The sequence below is a fragment of the Hypanus sabinus genome, chromosome 5 (genome assembly GCF_030144855.1).
Source record: "Hypanus sabinus isolate sHypSab1 chromosome 5, sHypSab1.hap1, whole genome shotgun sequence".
Classification (NCBI taxonomy): domain Eukaryota; kingdom Metazoa; phylum Chordata; class Chondrichthyes; order Myliobatiformes; family Dasyatidae; genus Hypanus; species Hypanus sabinus.
Genome location: NC_082710.1, coordinates 75,445,905 through 75,465,197, shown reverse-complemented (window position 1 = coordinate 75,465,197; position 19,293 = coordinate 75,445,905). Strand labels below are relative to the sequence as shown.

The following is a 19,293-nucleotide window of genomic DNA, read 5'->3' as shown; positions in this document are numbered from 1 at the left end:
TACTGTGGAAGACACTAGCAGTGTGTCAGATGTTAAAGGGTGTGAGGGAAGAGAACTACGGAGCCATGAGGGAAGAGCTGGCCAAAGTTAAATGGGCGGATGCCCTGGCAGGAAAGACAGTGGATCAGCAGTGGCAGATATTCTTGGGCATAATACAAAAGATGCAAAAGCAGTTCATTCCAATGAGAAGGAAGGATTCAAAGAGGGGGAAGAGGCCACAGTGGTTGACAAAGGAAGTCAGAGATTGTATAGCATTAAAGAAAAAGAAGTATGACAGGGCTAAGATGAGTGGGAATACAGATGATTGGGAAAGTTTTAAGGAACAGCAGATCTTAACTAAAAAAGCAATACGGAGAGAAAAAAATCAGGTATGAGCTCAGTCTAGCCAGGAATATAAAAGGGGATAGCAAAAGCTTTTTTAGCTATGTGAAGAGAAAGAAGATAGTTAAGAACAATGTTGGCCCCTTGAAGAAAGAATTGGGAGAAATTGTTATGGGAAACAGGGAAATGGCAACAGAATTTAATGCATACTTTAGATCTGTCTTTACCAGGGAGGACACAAGCAATCTCCCAGATGTATGGATGGGCCAGGGTCATAAGATATCAGAGGAATTGAGACAGATTGACATTAGGAAAGAAACTGTGATGAGTAGACTGGTAGGACTGAAGGCTAATAAATCCCCGGGTCCAGATGGTCTGCATCCGAGGGTTCTAAAAGAGGTGGCTCAGGAAATTGTGGATGCATTGGTAATGATTTTCCAATGTTCCTTAGATTCAGGATCAGTTCCTGAAGATTGGGGAGTGGCTAATGTTATCCCACTTTTCAAGAAGGGAGGGAAGGAGAAAACGGAGAACTATCGTCCTGTTAGCCTAACGTTAGTTGTGGGGAAGATGCTTGAGTCCATTATTAAGGACAAAATAGTGGCACATCTTGATGGCAGAAATAGGATTAGGCCGAGCCAGCATGGATTTACCAAGGGCAAATCATGCTTGACTAATCTGTTGGAGTTTTTTGAGGGTGTAACAAGGATGTTAGACGAGGGTAAGCCAGTGGATGTTGTGTACCTAGATTTTCAGAAGGCATTCGATAAGGTGCCACATAGATTGGTGAGTAAAATCAGAGCTCATGGCATTGGGGGCAGGGTTTCAACATGGATAGAAAACTGGTTGGCAGATAGAAAGCAAAGGGTAGCAGTGAATGGGTGTTTCTCGGACTGGCTGGAGGTGACTAGTGGGGTACCACAGGGCTCTGTATTGGGACCACAGCTCTTTACGATTTATGTCAACGATTTAGATGAGGGCATTGAAAACTATGTCAGCAAGTTTGCTGACGATACTAAACTGGGTGGCAGTGTGACATGCGAAGAGGACGTTAGGAGAATACAGGGAGACTTGGATAGGCTGGGTGAGTGGGCAGATACTTGGCAGATGTCATTCAATGTGAATAAATGTGAAGTTATCCACTTTGGAAGCAGGAACAAGAGGGCAGAGTATTGTCCGAATGGTGTAGAGTTAGGTAAGGGAGAAATGCAAAGAGACCTAGGAGTCCTAGTTCACCAGTCAATGAAGGTGAATGAGCAAGTGCAACAGGCAGTGAAGAGGGCAAATGGAATGTTGGCCTTTGTTACAAGGGGAATTGAGTACAAGAGCAAGGATGTCCTTTTGCATTTGTACAGGGCCCTGGTGAGACCACATCTGGAATATTGTGTACAGTTTTGGTCTCCAGGTTTAAGGAAGGACATTCTGGCAATTGAGGAAGTGCAGCATAGATTTACTAGGTTGATTCCTGGGATGGCAGGGCTGTCTTACGCAGAGAGATTGGAGAGATTGGGCTTGTACACGCTGGAATTGAGGAGATTGAGAGGGGATCTGATTGAAACGTTTAAGATAATTAAAGGATTTGATAGGATTGAGGCAGGAAATATGTTCCAGATGTTGGGAGAGTCCAGTACCAGAGGGCATGGATTGAGAATAAGAGGTCAGTTATTTAAAACAGAGTTGAGGAAGAGCTTCTTCTCCCAGAGAGTTGTGGAGGTGTGGAATGCACTGCCTCGGAAGATTGTGGAGGCCAATTCTCTGGATGCTTTCAAGAAGGAGCTAGATAGATATCTGATGGATAGGGGAATCAAGGGATATGGGGACAAGGCAGGGACTGGGTATTGATAGTGAATGATCAGCCATGATCTCAGAATGGCGGTGCAGGCTCGAGGGGCCGAATGGTCTACTTCTGCACCTATTGTCTATTGTCTAAGGGAGAATGTGCTGGAAAAAGCTGGAAGACCCAAGGGTATGTAAGTCACCCGGACTGAATGAACTGCACCCTCGGGTTCTGAAGGAAGTAGCATTAGAGATTGTGGTGGCATTAGAAATGATCTTTCAAAAATCACAGAGCACTGGAAAATTGCAAATGTCACTCTACTCTTTAAGAAAGGAGGAAGGCAGCAGAAAGGAAATTATAGACCAGTTAGCCTGACCTCAGTGGTTGGGAAGATGCAGGAGTCATTCGTTAAGGATGAGGTAATTGACAAGATAATTGACAGGACAAGATAGTACAAAGTCAGCATGGTTTCCTTAAGGGAAAATCTTGCATGCTCAAACCTGTTGGAATTCTTTGAGGAGATTACAAGTAGGATAGATAAAGGGGATGCAGTATATTTGGACTTCCAGAACGCCTTTGACAAGGTGCCATACATGATGCTACTAAGTTAAGAGCCCATGGTACTACAGGAAAGTTATGAACGTGGTTAAAGCATTGGCTGATTTGTAGGATGCAGTGAGAGGGAATAAAAGGATCCTTTTCTGGTTGGCTGCTAGTGACTAGTGGTGTTCTGCAGAGGTCAGTGTTGGGACCACTTTTTATGCTGTACATAAATAATTTAGATGATGGAATAGATGGTTTTGTTGCCATGTTTTCAGTTGAATGAAGATTGGTGAAGGGGCAGGTAGTGTTGAAGAAGCAGGTAGGATGTAGAAGGACTTAGACAGATTAGAAGAATGGATAAGAAAGTGGCAAATGAATACAATGTAGGAAAATGCATGGTTATGCACTTCGGTAGTAGAAGTAAATGTGCAGACAATTTTCTGAATGGGAAGAAAATCCAAAAACCTGAGATGCAAAGGGACTTGGGAGTCCTTCTGCAGAACACCCTGAAGGTTAACTTGCAGATGAGTCAGTGGTGAGGAAGGCAAATGCAATGTTAACATTTTAAGAGGTCTAGAATACAAGCGCAGGGATGTAATGCTGAGGCCTCACCTTGAGCATTGCGAACATTTTTGGTGTCCTCATCGAAGAAAAGATGTGCTGGCATTGGAGGGGGTTCTGAGGATGATTCCAGGAATGAAAAGGTTATTATACAAGGAATGTTTGATGGCTCTGGGTCTGTACTTCATGGAATTTAGAAGGATAAGGAGGGGTCTCATTGAAACCTTTCAAATGTTGAAAGGCCTAGACAGAGTAGAATGTGGAAAGGATGTTTTCCATGATGATGTTTTCCAGAACAAGAAGGCGCAGCTTCGAGGATTGAGGGGTTCCATTTAAAATAGATGTGGAGAAATTTCTTTAGCCAAAGGGTGGTGAATTTGTGGAATTTATTACCACAGGCCGATGTGGAGGTCAGGTCATTGGGTGCATTTAAGGCAGAGCTTGATAGATTCTTGATTGGACACGGCATCAAAGATTATGAGGAGAAGGCTGGGGTGTGGGACTAAGGAGGGGATAAAAGGATCAGCCATGATTGAATGGTGGAGCAGACTTGATGGGCCAAATGGCCTAATTCTGCTCCTATATCTTATGGTCTTCTGGTTATTACTGTAAGAAAATTATTAGATGATTTTCTTCTGCCAAGGTACAGTTATTTATTTAGAGCAGGTGTTCCCACCTTGGGGTCCACAGACCCCTTGCTTAATGGTTGGTCCATGGCATAAAGAAGGTTGGGAACTCCTGATGTAGAGATCATCAGGCCCAAAGAGCCACCCCGCCCAGCAGCTCACCTACATTCCCTGGCTGAATCACAGGACAGTTTGCAATGACCAGTTAACCTACAACATGGGAGGAAACCAGAGCACCTGGAGGAAACTCACGAGTTCATGGGGAGGACGTACAGTCTCCTTATAGACAGTGTCAGAATTGATCTTTGCCCTGAACTTTAACAGATTTCTGTTTAACTGGTTTGTCAGTGCAGTTTGCATTTGTATCGGGTGTCCAATCACCTTCGGGATGTCAGAATGTTGTTTGCTGCAATTGATTAATCTCTTTCATTTTGGTCTATAATACATGCAGAGGAAGTAAAGAGCTTTTGAATTTCTTGTACCCAACATAGAGCATGTTTAATTGGTTCTTTGTTCCCAACATCGGTTAAATCTGAAATGCAACATGATTTTCCTTCATAATGTACCCAGTGATGGCATGATTAGGTGACAATATTGTTCCTCATTAAAATATATTTATTATCAAAGTATGCGCTGTATACTATATAGACCTTGATTAGTCTTACAGGCAACCACAAAACAAAGAAACGCAATTGAACTCTTCATAAAAAGGCCGTCAAACACCCAAAGTGGGGGGGGGGGGAGGGGGAGAACAAGTCGTGCAACCAAAAATAAAGCTCAGAACTGAAGTTCATGAAAGTGAATCCACAGCCACCAAGCTAGTTCATCGCTACAGGAGACCATTAATTGCAGGTCACAGCCTCGATTCACTGCAGAAATGAGTGAAGCTCACAGAGCAGTGAGCTGAACACTGGACTCTGGCCCCAACACCTTGACCTTTTGAATCTGGCCCAGTGCTGAAATCTGCAAACATCAGGTTGTTCCTTGCTCCTGGACCTGGGCCCTGCTACTTTGTTTCGGCCTCAAGTCCGCACCAGCAGTGGTCAAACATCTCAGGCCCTGTCTCCTGGATGTGGCCTAAACCCAACCTTTTCAATCTGTGCTGCTGCAACCTCACTGCACCTTTGCGACTCCAGTTCACTTCACAAAAATGTCAGGTCATATAGGCGGTTCAAAAGCACAACTCTGAAAGGGAAGTTTTACACTATTGATTGTGGTGATGGTTGTCCAGAAAGATGGGATCATTAGAATAGTTAATAGAATTGTTTGCTGCTAGTAAGGCATTGCTGTGTCTCAACAGCGTCATACTGTCTGATCACTCTACCTAAATTATTTTGCTTATTCTTTTCTGAGTCCAAGTAACAAATCTTTTCAGTATCCTGAGTGTCAGGAGTGTTGAGCTGTAAAATGTGTAGGGATATCTGAATTTTTATTACATAGAAACAGAAAACCTACAGCACAATACAGGCCCTTTAGCCCACAAAGTTGCGTGGAACATGTCCCTACCGTAGAAATTACTAGGCTTACCCTTAGCCCTCTGTTTTTCTAAGTTCCATGTACCTATCCAAAAGTCTCTTAAAAGACCCTATTGTTTCCGCCTCCACCACTGTTGCCAGCAGCCCATTCCATGTACTTACCACTCTCTGCATTAAAAAAATCTTACCCTTGACATCTCCTACTCCCCAGCACCTTAAACCTGTGTCCTCTTGTGGCAACCATTTCAGCCCTGGGGAAGAAAGCCTCTGACTATCCACACGATCAATGTCTCTCATTATCTTATACACTTCTATCAGTTCACATCTTGTCCTCCACCAGTCCAAGGAGAAAAGGAGAAATTAGGGTGTAATTATTTAATACATTGACTATTCATTGCTAGTGAATATTTTTTCAATAACCAAGTTTATCAGTCCCCTTGTTCTTACTTTCTATAAATTCTGCTCTGATGTCTTGTGGTCTTATCAAGTTATTTGAAGTATATTTAAAGTGGAGGTTGATAGGTTCTTCATCAGTCAGTGCGCCTAAGTTTGCAGGGAGAAGGCATGAGAAAGGGGTTGAGAGGGATAATGCATCAGCCATGAAATGATGAAGCAGACTCGATGGGCTTATGATCATGTGGTCTTATTAAATATGTTTGTGTCCATGTGAATTACATGATATTACCCGGTAGAATTCCATCTGTTCCATTCTAATCCTCATTTTGAGAATTTGTATGATGTAACTTGACGTGCTTTGTTTCACCTGCAGCTGTAATCAGTAGGCATGACTCTTGCTCCATTTTTAGAAAAATCCAAATTGAACATTTTCCTATCTCCTCCAATTTAATTTCCATCAGTGGTGTATCCATTGTAAAATACTTAATTGATACCCATTCCTTATTTGTTTGTCCTTTCAAAAAAGTTAACAAAGAAAAAGTGAACCTTTCTGAAACAATTTCTATAGTCAGTGGCCACTTTATTAGGTACACCAGCTCATTAATGCAGACATTTGAACAGCCAATCATATGGCAGCAACTCAATGCGTAAAAGCATGCGGACATGGTCAAGAGGTTCAGGTGTTCAAATGTCAAACCAAAAATCAGAATGGGAAAGAAATGTGATCAAGGACTTTGACCATGGAATGATTGTTGGTGCCAGATGAGGTGGTTTGAGTATCTCAGAAACTGCTGATCTCCTGGGATTTTCATGCACACATTCTCTAGAGTTTACAGAGAATAGTGAGGAAAACAAAAAACATCCACTCAATGCCAGTTCTGTGGGCAAAAAAATGCCTTGTTGTGAGAGGTCAGTGGAGAATGGCCAGACTGGTTCAAGCTGACAGGCAACAGAAACTCAAATAATCTCTCATTACAACAGTGGAATGCATAACCTGTGGAACCTTGAAGAGGATGGGTTGTAGCAGCAGAGGAAAACAAATAGACATTTGGTGGTCACTTTATTAGGTACAGGAGGTACCAATGAAGTGGCCACTGAGTGTATTTTAATTTCCTTTATATTTGATTCCCCACAACTTCATTTTTTTAATCAAGACATCTATGAATTTGCCCTTTGGACATGGGATTCATTAGTCTTGTTTTCTGTCATGTTTTCCCCACCTTTTGAATTGGAACAATATGTCTTTCCTCCTTGCCAAGTCACCCCTTCATTCCTGGTCTTTGCTAAAGTGCTCTTTGCTGGGGTTCCTGCATGACAGTCAAAGGGCTGATGGCTTGTTCTCAATGGACTGCTGTTCAAAAGACCAAGGAGGAATCAGAGTGAGCTCTTTAAACAGTAGAGTCAAACCACTCCTAAAGGAAGAGTGATACTTGGATCCTACACTTTAATTTGTAGATGCTGGTGTCTTAAAGTTGAAAATATTAATTACAAGATTAACATTAATGTTAATGAATCCGATATTGTGTTATTGCATCAGTTGGAAAAATCTGCTCTCTGTGTGATTGTTTGTTTGTTCTTAGACCAAAGTCATACTTAATATTTTAACTTTTAAACAATGGTTGAGTGAACTGGGCCTTTTCTCCTTGGAGCAATGGAGGATGAGAGGTGACCTGATAGAGGTGTATAAGATGATGAGAGGCATTGATTGTGTGGATCGTCAGAGGCTTTTTCCCAGGGCTGAAATGATTGCCACAAGAGGACGCAGGTTTAAGGTGCTGGGGAGTAGGTACAGAGGAGATGTCGGGTAAGTTTTTTACTCCGTGGTGAGTGGGTGGAATGGCTGCCAGCAACGGTGGTGGAGGTGGATACAATAGGGTCTTTTAAAAGACTTTTGGATAGGTATATGGAGCTTAGAAAAAATAGAGGGCTATGGGTAAGCCTAGTAATTTCTAAGGTAGGGACATATTCGGCACAACTTTGTGGGCCGAAGGGCCTTTATTGTGCTGTAGGTTTTCTATGTTTCTAATGTGAAGTTATAGAACTAAGAAGCACGTTATGTGCTGTTATCTCCACTCTGCAGCCCCAAAAGAGCATTGTATGTAATTTTTGAGTAGAGTTAAATTTGCTGAAGTGATTTATGTGTTGGAAGAATATTTTGCTATGGTGTTTTTGAGTGTTACATCTCTCAAGTGCACATTGTGCTTTGTGTTTTCAGCAGTTGAAGTGAAGACTCCGAAGCCCAGAGGAAGACGGCCCAAAGTAGTGGTGATAACGCCACGTTCAGGCGATGAAAGGTTAGTGATGTTAATCTGTGAATCATTTGCCACTGAAGGCCTTCTAAGTTAATGAATGTAACTTTTTAATGGTTTAATCGTCCAGTATGACCCTAATCTAAGTAATATTACTGTATTGCTGAAAATGGGAACATTCTCTACTTTTATTCTTAGGAAGTTTAACTGCTTTTAAAAATGATCGGTTTATATAGCCTCTCATGACCTTGGGCCATGCCAACACAGTTTTCAAAATTAATAAATCATAAATACAATCACTGACATAATGCAAGAAAAAGACAACCAATTCACATGCAATTTCAGAATAGGAGTGTAATCGTTTTTAAAGTGATACTGGTTGAGAGAAGGTCAAATAACGTAGAGAACATTGAACTTTACAACACAGTGCTGGCTCTTTGGCTCATGGTGTTGTACTGAAGTTTTAACATGTTCTAAGCACAATATGACTCTTTCTTGTACATTGCCCTTTTTTTCCCTATCATGCATGAGTCTAAGTCTCTCTTGAGTGTCCCTAATGTGACTGCCTCTACCACCACATTCTGTGCATCCATCACAATGTTTAAAAAGATGAACCCTAGCTTGCTCAACCTATCTTCATAAGAAAATGCACTAATCCAGGCAGCATCCTGGTAAATTTCCTCTGCACCCTTTAATCCTTCCATATCCTTCCTATAATGAGGTGACAAGAACTGACCAGTATTTTATAGAGCTACATTTCCTTGTGGCTTAATCCCCTGATAAATGAAGGTCAGCATGGGGCTTCTTAACATGGATTTGGACCCTAAGATCCTGTTTCTCCATGTTGATAAGAATTCTGCCATTAATCCTGCCTTCAAATTTGACCTTCCAAAGTGAATCACTTCAAATTTTTCTGGGTTGAATGCCATCTGTTGTTTCTCAGCCCAATTCTATATCCTGCTTATATCCCATTGGACTCCTTGACAATCTTCTACACTGTCCACCACACCACCAACTTTCATATCACTTGCAAACTTAATACCCCTTCCCTTTTACTTCTTCATCCAAGTCATTTGTAAAGATCACAAAGAACAGGGCTTCCAGAACAGATCCCCGCAGAACACCACTAGTCACTGAACTCCAAGTAGAATACGCACCATCAACAGCCACCCTCTGCATTCTTTGTGCGAGTCAATTGTGAATCCATACAGCTAAGATTTCCTGGATCCCGTGTCTCCTGACTCTGAATGAGCCTACCATGGGGAGATCCACCACACGGACTGCCCTTTCTTCATTAATATGTTCTGTCACATCAGAGAACTCAGTTAGTTTTGTAAGGCATGACCTGCCACTCTCAAAGCTATGCTGTGGTCAGATGATGCTTCTCCAAATACTTGTGAATCCTGTCTCCAAGGATCCCCTCCAATAAGATGCCCACAAGAATCACTGGTCTATAATTCCCAGGGTAATTCATATTAGCTTTCTGGAACAAAGGAATAAAATGTGCCACCCTCCAGTCGTCTGGTACTATTTCTGCGGCCAGCAATACAGTGATCATCATTTAAAGGCAATCTCTTTCCTCACTTCCCAAAGTAACTTGGGTTATATCGATTCCCTCTGGGGGGCGACTTATCTATCCTAATGCTTTACAAAAGTTCCGGTACATTCACATTCTTATCGACATGTTCTAGCTTATTGCCTGTTTTATGCTGTCCTCAGGATCGTCAAGATCCCTCTTACTGGTGAACACTGAAGGCAAGTATTCATTAAGGATCTCCCCTTTCTTCTCCGACTCCAGGTACATCCTTTTCTGTCCCTAATCAGTACTTCCCTCATTCTAGTCATCCTTCTGTTCTTCACATATGTGTAAAATGCCTTGTGGTTTTCCTTAATACTACTTACCAAGGCCTTCGCACGTCTCCTAGCTCTCTCAAGTCTCTTGTTAAGCTCCTTCCTGGCTACCTTACTACTCTCCGGAGCCCTATCGGATCCTTGCTTTTCAAACTTCAAGTAAGCTTTTTTCTTCCTCTTGACAATCTCTTGTCATCCACAGTTCCTTCAGCTTGCCTCAATAAGACAAACTATGCAGGTACTCCAAACACAACATCCACATCTCTGTTGTGCATTTCCCTGAGTGTGTCTCTTTCCAATTTAGCCTAACATAGGAAATAGGAGCAGGAGTCTGCCATCTGACCTGTCAAGCCTGCTCCACTAATAATAAGATCAAGGCTGATCTGGCTATATACTCAGCTCCACCAAGCTGACTTCTCCCCATAACCCGTAATTCCCTCTGAATGCATAAATCTATTTAACTGTTCCTTAAATAAATTTAACACACAAATACGCTGCTCTGGGAAAAGTAGTTTCTCTCCATTTCCATGCTGAATCTAGTCCCACATGAGATTCTGAGGGAGAATGATGGGCAGCTTCTCTCTAATATTGGTGGAATACGGTAAGAAGCCACTTAGTTGTGGCTCTACCAGGTTGACCAATATCCTTGCGGGAAGGTTTGCTGCTTCTGCTCAGGATGTTAAAACTAGAGTTTTATGGGGTTGGACCAGCCTCCATGTGACAGGACAGCAAGTGGCGTGACAGTGGAGAAAGTAGATGTTAAGACTACAAAGATAATAGCCCACACAATCGTTCCTTTTACCAAAATGCATTTCCCAACTCTGGTTTCCATGCCGAAGGGTTTCAGCCTAAAACGTCGATTGCACTTTTTCCCATAGATGCTGCCTGGTCTGCTGAGTCCCACCAGCAGTTTGTGTGTGTGTTGCTTGGATTTCCAGCATCTGCAGATCCTCTCTTGACTGTATCCCATCTGCCACCTGTTTGCCCATTCTTCTAATTTGTCAAAGTCCTGCTGCAATCGCATTGCTTCCTCAGCATTACCTACCCTTCCACCTATCTTCGTATCATCTGCAAACTTTGCCATAAAGCCATCAATTCCATTATCGAAAGCATTGACAATATGAAAAGTAGTGGTCCCAATACTGACATCTAAGGAACACCATTAGTTACTGGCAGCCAAGCAGAAAAGGCCCCTTTTATTCCCATTCACTGCCTCCTGCCTGTCAGCCATTCTGCTATCCATGCCAGTATCTTTCCTGTAACACCTTGTGTGGCACCTTATCAAACGACTTATGAAAATCCAAGTAAATGACATCCACTGCCTCTTCTTTGTCCACCCTTCTTGGTACTTCCTCAAAGAACTCTTAACAGATTTGTCAGGCAAGATTTCCCTTTACAGAAACCATGCTGACTTTGATTTATTTTATCATTAGATTCCAGGTATCCTGAAACCTCATCCTTAAATGGTAGAACTAATGTCTGAGTTGCATCTGTTTTAATGCAATGAGCATTTTAGGTATGGTAGATGAACTTAGAGCGTGGGGTTATGATGTATTTATTAGTGAGACTTGGTTACTGGAGGGGCAGGACCGACAGCTCAATGTTCCAAGATTCAGTTTTAGATGTGATAACAGAGGATGTATTAAAGGGGGAGGGATAGCATTACTTAACAGGGAAAATATCATGGCACTCCTCGGAGAGGAGACTGGAGAGCTCATCGATTCCAGCAATGTTAATGGGACTATATTATACACCTCTCATTAGTTGGCGGGATTTAGAAGACTAAATTTGTAGGAGATAGCAGCTAGCTTCTGGAATCACATGTTCAGCTTTCCGTATTTTGACTGGGACACCCATACTGTTAAAGGATTGGATGTGATAGAGTTTGTCAGATGTGTTCAGGAAGGTTACCTTAATCAGTAATGTAGACATCCCAGTTAGAGAGAGTGCAATACTGGATCATCTTTTAATGAATGAGACTGGACAGGTGACAGGAGGAGAAGGAGGAGTGAATACTTCAGATATAGTGATCATAATGAAGTTAATGGAATTATGGAGAAAGATGTGACTGGTCCACAAGTTAAAAGTGGATCAGTCATGATGAAATGGCAGAGCAGACTCGATGGGCCAACTGGCCTAATTCTGCTCCTATATCTTATGGTCTTGTGTTTTTTACATTTTAAAAACTGAAGACTGGTATCTGTTTATGTCGAGGAGCTAAACAAAGAATATTAATTATCTTATTCAAAAACAATCCTTATTAGGAATGGTTAAAGAACATCATGAAGAATATTTTTTAAGAGGTTACCTGAAGCTATCTATATTGGGTAGGGGTTAAGGTTATCATCTGAGTTTAGAAACTCGCGATCAGGAAACCAAAGTCATCACATGGGGCAGTTGCAGCAGTGCAGGGGCAATGGTACAAATGGAGGACTTACAGTTGCAAGAAAAAGTTTGTGAACCCTTTGCAATTGCTTGATGTACTGATTAAATATTCATAAATACTTGTGGATTTTGCAACTAGGGGAGAGAACGTGTTGGACCTTGTTTACACAAACATCCCCGACACATTCCGGGCAGAGCCCTGCCCCTACCTCGGGGACCCCACACACCCCTCATACAAACTCTTCTTCCTCCTACCGTCTGGGAAAAGGAACCGAAGGATTCGGGCTCTCATGACCAGACTGTGTAACAGTTTCTTCCCTCAAGCTATCAGACTCCTCAATACCCAGAGCCTGGATTGACACCTTACTGCCCTATTGTCTTGTTTGTTATTTATTGTAATGCCTGCACTGTTTTGTGCACTTTACGCAGTGCTGGGTAGGTCTGTAGTCTAGTGTAGATTTTTTTGTGTTATTTACATAGTTCAGTGTAGTTTTTGTACTGTGTCATGTAACACCATGGTCCTGAAAAACATTGTCTCATTTTTACTATGTACTGTACCAGCAGTTATGGTTGAAATGACAATAAAAAGTGACGACTGAAATGTGATCTGATCTTCATCTAAGTCACAATAACAAACACAATCTACCTTAACTATTAACAATTGGACTTTTCATGTCTTTATTGAACACATTGTTTAATCATTCAAAGTCCAGGCTGGAAAAAGTATGTGAACCTTTGTATTTAATAACTCGTGGAACCTCCTTTAGCAGCAATAACCTCCACCAAATGTTTCCTGTAACTGCTGATCAGACTTGCCCAGCGGCGAGGAGGAATTTAAGATAATTTCTCCATACAGAACTGTTTCAGTTGATCAATATTTCTGGAATTCCTTGCATGAACAGCCCTCTTCAGGACCTGCCACAGCATCCGAACTGGATTGGACTCCGACTTGGCCATTCAAAACAAGAACTTTCTTTTTAAACCATTCTGTTATTGATTTACTCTTGTGTTTCGGATCATTGTCTTGTTGTATCATCCAACTAATATGAAGCTTCAGGTACGGACCTGTATCCTGTGAAATGTCTTGAAACAGTTTTGAGTTCATTATTCCCTCAACGGCTACAAGCTGTCCAGGCCCTAAGGCAGCAAAACAGCACCAAATCATGATGCTCCTCCCAAAATGTTTCACAGTTGAGATGAGGTTTTAGTGTTGGTGTGCAGTGTCCTTTTCTGCAAACAGCAGTGTGCACTTTTGCCAAAAAGTTCAACTTTTGTCTTATCTGTCCACAAAACTTTGTCCCAGAAGCATTGTGGAACATCTAAGTGGTCTTTTGCAAACTTGAGATGTGTTGCTGTTTTTTTGGAGAACAGTGGTTTCCTCTGTGGTGTCATTCCATGAACACCATTCTTGTTCCCTGTTTTTCTTATAGTGGACACATGAACAGAGACCTTAGCAAGTTCTAGGGATTTCTGCAGGTCTTCATAACTGTTACCCTTGGATTCTTTCTCACCTCCTTCAGCATTGCGCATTGTGCTCGTTGCAGGACACACATTCCATGCGAGATTAGCAACAGCGCTGAGTTTCCTCCATTTGTAGACAATTTCTCTTGCTGTGGACTGATGAACACTTGAGGTCTTTAGTAGCCTTTTGCAGCTTTGTGCATCTCTACACTTCTATGGTCCTCTGAAAGTTGTTTTGATTGGAATATGATACACAAACAGATCTTTGTTGAGAAGAGCAGGCTTTGAATGTGTTTTTTATAGGTCAGGGAGTGTACCTCTACAACCCACACCACCAATCTCATGTCATTGATTACTGTTGCAGAAGGCATTACCCCAGAGGCTCACATACTTTTTTGAACCTAAACTGTGATTGTTTTAAGTGGTGTACTCAGTAATGATGGGTATTAATTTATTTAAATCTTACATCCATCCCACAGTATGAGGGAGTAAAAATCTTTGCGTTATGACTCTGTCACAACGTACAGATATGCAAATTTATTAAATCTAATGGCTTGTGGAAAGAAGCTGTCCCATAGCCTGTTGGTGCTAGCTTTAATGCTGTGGTACCATTTGCCAGACAAAAGCAGCTGAAGTAGTTATAGTTGGGTTGACTGGTGTCCCCAATGATCTTCCAGGCCTTCTTTATGTTTGTGTGTTATTAGTTTAGGCAGATTATGTTTGTCTATTATTGCAACTTGGATAAAGATCAGACCACATTTTGAGTAATTAATGCAGAAAACTAGGTAATTGCAAAGGGTTCACAAACTGTTCTTGCAACTGTATGAACTGAGGCAAAAGAGCTACGAGAGATTTTAAATGAATAATTTGCATCTGTATTTACTCAGGAGATAGACACAGTCATGGACCATATCTGGGTTATCGAGGAGAAAGCTTCCTGTCTTGAGGTGAATTAGGATGGATGAAATACCCCAGGCTGGACAAGGTGTTCCCCTTGAGCCTTGTGGGAGACAAGTGCAGAAATTACTGGGGACTCAGCAGAGATATATAAAATGAGGATAGCTCACTAGTTCCGTTGCTTAAGAAAGGCTCCAGGAAAACACTGGAAAATTATCGGCTAGTGAGCCTCACGTCAGTTGTGTGTAAGTTATCAGCTAGTGAGCCTGGCGTCGGTCATGTAAATTACTGGCCAGTGAGCCTGGCGTCAGTCGTGTAAATTACCGGCCAGTGAGCCTGCCATCAGTTGTGTAAATCACTGGCCAGTGAGCCTGATGCCAGTTGTGTAAATTACCGGCCAGTGAGCCTGACATCAGTCGTGTAAATTACTGGCCAGTGAGCCTGACGTCAGTTGTGTAAATTACTGGCCAGTGAGCCTGACGTCAGTTGTGTAAATTACTGGCCAGTGAGCCTGACGTCAGTTGTGTAAATTACCAGCATGTGAGCCTGCCGTCAGTCATGTAAATTACCAGCCAGTGAGCCTGACGTCAGTTGTGTAAATTACTGGCCAGTGAGCCTGACGTCAGTTGTGTAAATTACCGGCATGTGAGCCTGCCGCCAGTCGTGTAAATTACTGGCCAGTGAGCCTGACATCAGTCGTGTAAATTACCGGCCAGTGAGCCTGCCATCAGTTGTGTAAATTACTGGCCAGTGAGCCTGACGCCAGTTGTGTAAATTACCGGCCAGTGAGCCTGACATCAGTCGTGTAAATTACCGGCCAGTGAGCCTGACGCCAGTTGTGTAAATTACCAGCCAGTGAGTCTGACGTCAGTTGTGTAAACTATCGGTCAGCGAGCCTGACGTCAGTTGTGTAAATTATTAGAAAGTGTTGTAAGGGAAAAGGGTATCTAAGTGCAACCCTGTCACTGGGGTTTGTACACCAACGTGACTCGTTAGTTAGCTCTGACAACAGCAACACCCCTCAGTGGTGAGAAGGCCGCCTTTGATAAGCAATACACGTCTCAGGGCAGCATGATTTGGGGTTCAACTAACAGGAGCTTCAGGATGTTCCGATTAAATGAACTCAATTTGAGTGAATGCTGTGTAAATGCTGTCCATACAGAGTTATTGGTAGCCCAGAAATAACAGATTTTATATCAGCATAAAATTATAAAGTATATTTACCAACTTTCAACTTTATCAAGCAGTTAACAGAGAAAGGGCCCATTACAGTTAAACTAGTCTAAATGTGCAGAAATACACTGGAGGTAATTTCTGTGGCAACTGAGAGTAGCTTTACTCATGGTGCTGCATTCTCCTCACCAACCAAAGGTAGAACTTCCCTTCTTGGGATCCTCCGCCTCGCGAAGCACTCCTTGCAGATAGTATCCTCCAGACGTCTTCCCTTGTGCTCTTCTCTCTGCACATTCCACCAAAAGACCCCAAACTGGTCTACTGTCCTTCAGAAAACTCTTCCTGTCCAGCTCTCAAGAATGTTCCATGCTGTCCCACTCTTGATTGGCTGACACAACAGTCCTATGTTGGACAACATGGCCAAAACACACTTACGAGCAGGACACATAGCTTTTATAGGAAATAGCTAAAATAAAATACCTCACAGCATAGCAGTAGAAATCTTAACCAGGATATTACAAAAGTATTTAGAAAGACACAGCCCGAGCAGAGATAATCAATTGCTTTGTGCATGGCAACCTATGTCCAACCAATGTTAGAGATTTTCGAGGAGGACATGAAAGGGAAAACAGCGTGCTTTGGAACTTTAGCAAATCATTTAACAAAGTCCAACATGGGAGGCTGGTTCAGAAGTTTCAGTTGCTTGGCATTCAGGATGAAGTAGTCAATTGGATTGAACATTGACAGCAGGAGAAGGCAGAGAGTGGTAGTAGATGCTTGTGTCTGACTGGAAGCCTATGATGAGTGGTATGCTGCTGGGATCAGTGCTGGGTCCTTTGTGTACAGTGCCTTTAAAATGTATTCACCCTCCTTGGAAGCTTCAGTTTTTATTATTTTACAACTTCAAATCACAATGGATTTAATTTGGCTTTTTTTTTTTTGGACTGATTTTTTTTGAGCAACACAATGGTTTCATTATTGGAATACATACGTTTCTTAAGTGTTCTATATGCATAGAAAGGTAAAATAGATACTATATACGAACACAAACGTTTGACTAACTGACGCTAAATAATACCGGATATACTTGTTCTGACTTACATACAAATCCGACTTAAAGACGGACTCAGGAACGGAACTCGTATGCAACCCGGGGACTGCCTGTACATTGACCTGCACATGGTCTATCCCTCTGTTCCCTATCTGTTCAACTTCCCTCTTAGAGTGTTGCTGTTATATTTGCTTTCACTATCTCAACTCCTGTTCCCTGCCAGTTCAACTCCTCTGTCTGAGTGCCTCTTGAGTTGCTGTTGCATTTACTTTCACCATGTCCATGGTAGAGTGCCGGCAATTGCCACAATCGGGTTTGGAAAAAAAAATATTTCATTAACAAGACCCTCATTCTTATCCAAACCATTAACCATTTGGTTAGGCACACCTGGTTAATGCAAATATCTAATCAGCCAATTATGTGCGAGCAACTCAATGAATAAAAGCATGCAGACATGGTCAAGAGGTTCAGTTCTTCAGATCAAACAAAAGAAATGAGATCTAAGTGATGTTGACTGTAGAATGATTGTTGGTGTTAGATGGGGTGATTTGAATATCTCAGAAATTGAGGATCTCTTGAGATTTTCATGCACAACAGACTCCAGAGTTTACAGAGAATGGTGTGAAAAAGAAACAAAAACTTCCAGTGAGCATAAGTTCTGTAAGCTTTGCTTATAAGAGAGGTCAGAGGAGGATGGCCAGACTGGTTCAAGCTGACTAGAAAGTGACAGTAACTCAAATGACTAGGCATTACAACAGTGGTGTGCAGAAGGGATCTCTGAATGCATAATACATTGAACCTAGAAGTGGATGGGCTGTAGCAGCAAAAGGCCAAACAGTAGAGAACAGTGCATTATTCCCTTCTGTATGTAATTGGTCAATTTGGGGAAAAAAAGACAACCCTCCACTTCAACATATTGCCTTCTACCACCAAGCTATTTTGGAGGAGTTCTACAATTTTCCACCCTGGTTACTTTTGTGGGTAATGTGCTTCCTCATTTTATGATTCAGCTCCAACGGTAACTGTAATTTTAGGAGAGATAATGAAAAGATACCTTTACAAATGTCTATTTTATGATTGCAATTTCCTGTGCTTGCCTTTAAACTGTACTTGACCACTGCTTTGTATGTACTGTTAGTGAAAATGATGTTAACAAAGCTGATGAGAAGAGGGTAGCTGCAGAGGAGAAACGAAAGAAGCAACAAGAGCTTAAAAAAGTGAAGGAAGAGGAAGAGAAAAAAGAGGAGAAAAACATGGAGAAACCAAAAAAGGAACTGGTTAAAAAGGAAGGGAAGAAGGATCCTGCAGAACCCAAGAGGAGGAGGAATATCAAAGCCAAGTCGACTTCAGAGTCAGAAGAAGAACCACAGAATGAAGTACGTACCAACCAGTTTCTAAAGTATGGGGAGCAGAATGAGTTCTGAGAGCAGCAAGCAACCTGCTGGAGGAACTCAATGTGAGAGGAAAGGAATTGTCAATGTTTCGGGTTGAGATCCTTATCAGGACTGGGTGCAGAGGCAAGGTGGCACTTGCAAGGAGAAGGACAGGAGTGGTGGGCCAAGAGTCTTGAGTTGATTGAGATGGCAGTGAAAGATGACAGGCAAGTTGTCAGGTAGGGGAGTAGGGATGGAGTTGGGAGACAGTGACATGTGAATTATAAATGGAAGCATGTGGAGGGAGAGCAGTGTGAAGGTTGGAGAAAGCTGCTGGAAGGAAAGGAAGAGGCTGCTACTTTTGGACTGGTAAAAGATGTAAAAGAGGTGATAATGGGTATCATTAAGGTTAAGAGGACTGGCATATGAAACCAGGGGCAGGGGCGGTGTGGAGGTTGATAAGGGTTTATAGTAAACTGTGTATGTAGTGAGTGGTGGGTCGAGGAGGGGGAAGGTGGTTCTGGGAGTACGAGGGTTTAAAGGAAAGGGGATGAAATGGGAACCATAAAAAATAGGTGCAGGAGTAGGCCATTTGGCCCTTCGAGCCTGCACCGCCATTCAGTATGATCATGGCTGATCATCCAACTCAGAACCCTGTACCTGCTTTCTCTCCATACCCCCTGATCCCTTTAGCCATATCTAACTCTGGAAGACTGGATGAAGATCTGAAGTAGGAGAGGGAGGGGGAAATAAGCCACAGGAGGGCAGGGTTAAATCTTAATCTTGGACCATAAGAATTAGGAGTAGAATTGGTCCATTCTTGCATGGGGACTCTGAAGTCCCTTTGTACCTCTGGTGTTTGAATTTTCTCACCATTTAGATAAGTCTGCACTTTAGTTCCTTTTACCGAAATGTTTTCAACCTGCCACTTTTTTGCCTATTCTTCCAATTTGTCTAAGTCGTGCTTCATTGGGGCACGGACTATTCAGTGGCCTAGACTACCCAATGGGATTTGAGATTTTGATCTTCTGATTTGCATTGGGCAACACCCTGGCAGTATAGATGGCTTACAAATGGATGGGTCAGTTTGGAAGGGCAGGTGTAATCGCATGCTAATGGGAGCTCCAGGTGGCCATTTTGCACCATGGTAGGTG

At 42.3% G+C, this 19,293-nt stretch overlaps 1 protein-coding gene across 1 annotated transcript in view; it reads left to right on the top strand.

Annotated features, from left to right (window-relative positions):
• Positions 1-19,293, top strand: part of psip1a (PC4 and SFRS1 interacting protein 1a) — a 67,237-nt gene that overhangs the window by 22,685 nt on the left and 25,259 nt on the right. The window contains exons 7-8 of the mRNA XM_059970130.1: positions 7,915-7,993; positions 17,905-18,142. Coding sequence (XP_059826113.1) covers positions 7,915-7,993; positions 17,905-18,142 — 317 coding nt within the window. The remainder of the gene's footprint in view (positions 1-7,914; positions 7,994-17,904; positions 18,143-19,293) is intronic.